This window comes from Sminthopsis crassicaudata, chromosome 2, assembly GCF_048593235.1.
Source record: "Sminthopsis crassicaudata isolate SCR6 chromosome 2, ASM4859323v1, whole genome shotgun sequence".
In the NCBI taxonomy this organism is placed as follows: Eukaryota; Metazoa; Chordata; class Mammalia; order Dasyuromorphia; family Dasyuridae; genus Sminthopsis; species Sminthopsis crassicaudata.
Window position 1 is genome coordinate 674,204,475 of NC_133618.1, and position 6,000 is coordinate 674,210,474.

Sequence of the window (6,000 nt, forward strand, 5' to 3'; positions counted from 1 at the left end):
CACCTTTGAACACATTGAGGGTGAGCTGTACAAAAGGCAGTTGGAGGTGCAAGGTTGGGCCTTGACAGACAGGTTGGGACCAGACAGAGATCTGAGAGGAGAGAGACGAGAATGGATTCCGTAGGAGCTGATGGGGTACCTAGGTGAGCTTGTACAGAAGGCCCTGGTCACAGCCCTGTCTAACAAAGACATGAAAGCTGTCTGATTAGTGGATGAAATAGTAACTATCACAGCTCTTTTACTTGGGTCTTACATTATAGGAAGGAAGTTCCAAATCCATCACAAATTGCTAGTTAGCCAAGGGCACTGCCGGTTAGCTAATACCGTTTACCTTAGCTGCCCAGGGGTGGACCTTTTTAATGGGGATGCAAGTGAGCGGTGTGATGTGACAACATGCTTCCTGTTTGCTCCTAGGGTTGCAACAGGCCCTGTTAAATAGGCACTTGTCTGCAGAGACTTCGGAGCCAGGGTTCAGTGCACGGCTGCCATATTCGGGCTTTGAGGTGGAAGGCAGAGCCCTCACAGATGCCGAACCCTCCGACCCTCCCCCTCCTTACTCAGACTTTAACCCCGCCTGTCAAGAGAGCACTTTGGGCCATTCTCCCCTGGAGAGCGGTGCCTTCATGCCCCGACCCCAAGCCGTGGGCTCTTCCAGTTTTGTTTCCACAAATGCAGGATTGAAGTATTCTGGAAATGGAGCGGCCCTGCCTCTGTCCCAAAGAGCGGCAGGAGACACAGGGGATGACTCGGAAGACAGCGATTATGGCCCCGTGGGGCCCTCTCCCAGCGAACACCCACACACACGGGGCTCCCGGCCACCTACACATCCTGACGGAGACTCCAGGAACACTCAGACCTCTCAGATATGATGGGACAGACAGATTCTCACTGTAGCGTGGTTTTCTTAACTGTTGTTGAAAGTCTTTTGGGGGACTTAATTTCAGAGGCAAAAAATACTGCTTTGCAGAAAAGGAGACTCTTTGAGGAGGCTTCTTGTGCACAGAAGGCGTGCATAGACTTGCCCTAGATGACTTTACCTGCCTTGTGATACAGTTTGCAAGTTTCATAATGGAATCGTTAGGATAATCAAGTTGTACTAATACTGATGAGATCCATGGATATCTTGGTCAATTAGGCAAAGTGAAATTTATAGAAACCTTTTAGTTTTGGTTGCCGTATTTTCATTAAAATAAATTGGGAATTGGAGACTAAGCACAATTAGTCTAAAAATGTCCTATAAAAATCAAAAACTTACCTCTTGCACTATCATGCCTTGAAATTTAGTTTTCGAAAGGGAAGCAGGTTCAGCAGTAGCCTTCAAAGAAACTTTCTACGATGAGCCAAATCATTCTTTGCCAGAAAAGAAATTTTGATAATTCTCAGAAGCCTGATTGGAACACATCGGATGTACCTTCTCCCAGCTGCATGCCCTTTTGAGATCAAAAGGGAAGGGTTTTGTTTCAACTTTTTTACTAGCCTGATGTGTGTATCACTTAAAATGGTTGCCTTTTTATGTAGGAATACTAATTCCCAGTAAACAATCACCCATGGAAGTAGGTCCTAGAGTTCTTGGTGTTCCGGGTTGGTTCTCCGGGGACGAGGCCCCTCACGATCCTTGGCCTGAAGATGGCGGGCACACGAGTACAAGGGAAGAGCCTTGGGCATCTGACCTAGGTTTTATAATGAACAGATTCCAAATGTGATTTTTTTTTCAAAGATTATGTATAAAGGAGGTAATTGATTCATGCCTTCAGATGAAATTATCAATGTAGTTTTATGTAAGGACTATAGGGGAAGGGTCTATAATGGAACCAGATCTGTTTGGTTATCTTGGTGATTAAAGATTTGTTTGACATTTGAAGAATAGTACTTATAAGGGATAAAAGTTGCCATTTTGGAGACTAAGTGGTGTGTGTGTGTGTGTGTGTGTGTGTGTGTGTGTGTGTGTGTGTGTGTGTGTGTGTGTGTGTTTTTTCTATTGGGATGCACTTAGGCTATTATTTAATTACCGCTTATCTTCTCATTTTGCCCAAAAGATGTGAAATGGGGCCCCTGAATTCCCAGGGCCTTTTTGGTTCTGAGCTTGCAGATGACAAAATCCGCCATTAGCCGTGAGGTGAGCGCCTGAGTTGGATGCTTTGAAACATAACTGCCTTTCCTTTGACCTCCACCAAACCTACAGGAGCAAAGACATCGCTAGAAAGACTTTTAAAAGAGGAGGCTCCTGAGCGGTCAGCTGGTTCTCGGGTCCTCTCCTCTGCCAACGAGACGACGGTGGCCTGCAGAGGGAAGGACCCAGCTCGTGCTTCCGAGTCCCCCTTCCTGTTGAATGGTCTCCAGTTTGTCGGGGCTGCATTCTCTGTCCGCCTTAACACGACTGCAGTTTGGCTTGGAATATTGTGGGCTGTTTTCAGATAGACTTGCTCGGTTTCTGCTCTCCTCAGACAGCTCTGGGCTGATACCATGAGGGGAGACGTGCCGCTGCCCTCCCCTCAGGTCTTCACCATAGGAAACAGTCTTCAATGTACGCCTGACAAAGCCGTGAATGTGACAATAAAGCCTATTGAATCCTGTACCTCTCGTCTCGCTCTCTCTCATCAGCATCAGCCAGCCCTCCCTCCCCTGCTGGCTCCCTCACTTGGCTGGCACCTTGTTCCAGCGAGGGCCCTTCCACTGATCTGGAAAGGTACGTGCTGGTCAACGGGAGCCCACAAATGTGGGATGGACTTCTTGCTTAAAGTAACTCTACAGTTGTGAATGTTTAAGGCCTTGGAAGTTTTTGTCGTAGAATGGGAATTTTTCTTTACAGGTCAGGGACGGGACGCATGATGCTATCACGGGGTCTGGGTTGTTATCCCAGCCATGTGGCCTTTGGGAAAAGGCCTGCCTTTATCTATAAAGGAGGAGTTGGGGGAGACTGCAGTGTTCTGGGGTTGAGTGCAGTCAGCTCAATACCATCTGCCACCTGGAGTATCTGGAAGACCTTACTATCTACAGAGAATCTCTTCCGTTTGGATTCCACTGGACATATTCTACCACCAATGCAAACAGTTTTGGTGAGTGTTTGTCTTGATTTGGCCAAGTTAGAAGGCCACAGGCAAGTGCTAGGCAAATGTGCTGTCAAGAAGTGGATATATTTATTCTCTTGTTTAACACTTACATTGTAACAGACAAATTGGAGAGAGTGTGTGGACTGAACAGAACTTTTGGCGTATTGGGCACTTTGGAGATGCCAAAGTAAGGGAGAACATGGCCTGCAACTCCTTCTGGCTCCAAACTGGCCGGCCTCATGCCAAGTCCAAGGCACTCTGGACAGAGGGAACAGAGCTTATCATAGCCCCTCCTCCTATCAGCTGGTCCAGTCTCAGTTTCCACCTTTGTGTGATGGATGTTGCCATCTGTACCAATGATAGTAATCAAATGTCATTGAACAGTCCATCTTTTTTTGAATGTGTTTGAATTTTGTCATCCCCCTTTTTCCGACTGAGAATTAAGGTAATTCATTTCCATTCAGCAGGCAATTAGTGATGTCTTCCTGCTGGGCATTAAGCTAGGTTTGGGGGATACAGAGACAAAAACAAGCCAAGATTTACTTGCCAGTCTCAAAAAGCTTTCCACTGAGGAAAAGATTCTGAAAGTATTTTTGAGTTTGCTTCTGTCTTCCACATCTGTTTAGTTCATCTAATCTTGAGGCTCAAGCAGACAACTTTATTGGTGTCAGCATTAGTGAGTTTTAATTTTATCACTCCTCTCATTCTTCTTGGTTTCCAGATGAAAAACTGTTTTGTTTAAAGTTTTGCAGATTTCTTTTATTTTTTTTGGTCAAACTGAAAACAGTTCAACTTTTTAAAGTTTCCAGCAGTCACTTAAGACATGCTTTCAGAGAATTAAGGATGTTCAGAATTTTATACGATCATTGCTAGTTTTTGTCCAGGGTAAGAGCAGGGAAACTTCTCAGGTTACCATGAGATTTGTTCAGCTCAATGGTTCTGCCATCTAAGGAGAGAAGGCTCACTCATGTTTACTTTGCTTTTTTCTATGCAAGTCCACTGTTTCTTTGGCAGTCTGTTTCCACATATCAGGTGCAAGCATGAGCATTGCATCAAGACTGATCATTACCTCAGTTTTTCTTTGTTCTCAGGAGGTCCTTGGTTTGGGTATTCTCCTTACTAGTACAGACGGCAGTCCAACTTTGCCTTCTCATCCTAGGTGACTCTTATCTATATTTTTTTATGAATCTTGTAGAGAGGACCCTGCCTCGGTGTTCAGGAGTTCTTCTCAGCATCCGGTAGTTTGTCTGTTAACCCCCTTCCTTTTCCAATCATGCATTTCCATGATACTATCTCTTTGTTTCCTGAATTCAGATAATTGTTAGTAATAGGCTGTGATCTGCTCACACCCATCATACATCTCTGTTGTCCCTTTGCATCTCACAGTTTTGTTCTTTGTAGTTGAAGATAACACAAATACAAAGGAAGTCTGGTTTTGTCAGTTTGGAATTCCCTCCATCAACATTTTATTTTTATTTTAGGAAGTGAAGGGACCTGCCTGTTAAATGTTTGGGGCAAGTCAGAAGGGCCTTCCACTCCAGCATTCTATCCTTATCTCACACCAACTTGCTCCATTACTGCAAAGTACAGCTTTACAAATTCCAAGTTTCCATAGTCAGGAAGTGGTAGGCCCACTGAAAGAGCACTATCGTATTCTAGGTGCCATCTGGTTCCCTTTCTTTCTCTCGTGTGATTCTGGGACCAGCATCTCTTCACCTGCAGTGCCTTCCTGGGTTATTTACCATCTCAGCGAGCCACCCTTCCAAATCCAAGGTGTAGTTTGGGAGTGCAGTCTTTATCCCCTAGTTTTTCTTGAGTAGATTACTGGGTCAGCCTTGGAAGTCATTGAATCTTTGTAATGAGTTCTCTGTCATGTTATGGGCTTAAAGCAATTAATACAATTTTCTTAGCAGAAAGGAGCAGGTGATAGAAGGAACTCTTCTTCCATGGGGCTGTTTGCAAGACACCTACATTGGTGACCACCAAATTAGAGAATCTGAGCTAGAAGGAACCAGAGCCCATCTAGCCTAATCTGTACTTCAATCATCGGTGATCCAACTTACTTCTGCTTAAAGACTTCCAATGAGTGAAAGCCCATTTCCCTCCTGGGGTAGCCATTCCACATTCTTGTCCCTTAATTTTCCCTGTTGTTTCTTGCTCTCTGTGGCAAGCTGTAATCAGTTTTGCTGCGGAGGTTGTTGCTGGGTTCCTGCCTTGTCCACTACCTTCTGACTTTCTCTTTTAAGAAATATCACAATGCTCAAATATGAGGTTTCTGAGCAGCTACTCTTACTGGTTCTGAGCTGTGTTTCCAGATGCTTTTTATTTTTATTTTTTAATGACTAAACCCTGTGGCCCACTTTGCATCAAAATACACGTTGACTTAGCCGAGACATCTTGCAGGACTCTTTCTGGAATTTCTCTACCTCTTCAAATTCCGAGACAGATTTTAGTACATAAACCACAAGGCTTTTCTTGGTGGAGTGTCGATGGTCCCAGTGAGCATCTAAAGACCAGCTGACCAAGCACCTCCTGGAATGTCTCTTATGTCTTTTGGGCACCAGATTGAAACAATCTCTGCTATTTTCACTTCCATCAGAACTCATTAGTTCTCTAGTCCCCCGGACAAAGAGCCCACACACTAAGGCTTATTATCTAAAAAGGGATTCTTAGCACCTTTCCCACCATCACCCAACTCTTCTGTTGTCACTGTGGCTTTGAAAGAAGCTGAGCTGGACAGAACCCATTTGTATTTGTATTTATTGTGGTTTCCTGGGTTGCTGTAGCCAGAGAGGAACCTAGAATCCTCTTGTGGTCAGCCTCGTGGTGATGAGTCTCTCCTGGACCTACAGACAATCTGTTACTGGAACCATCTTTGGAGCCTTTCCAGCATGGTCGATTCTGCCAAAATGTGCTCCCTGTTGGTGTGGCTTTTGGGAAGCCACAGTTA

General features: G+C 44.9%; 1 protein-coding gene across 1 annotated transcript in view; it reads left to right on the plus strand.

The window, feature by feature from the left end:
* Nucleotides 1–2,575, plus strand: part of ABRAXAS2 (abraxas 2, BRISC complex subunit) — a 31,503-nt gene extending 28,928 nt beyond the window's left edge. The window contains exon 9 of the mRNA XM_074297126.1: nucleotides 415–2,575. Within this exon, the coding sequence (XP_074153227.1) occupies nucleotides 415–869 (455 nt within the window). The 3' untranslated portion in view covers nucleotides 870–2,575. The remainder of the gene's footprint in view (nucleotides 1–414) is intronic.
* The last annotated feature ends 3,425 nt before the right edge of the window (nucleotides 2,576–6,000 follow it).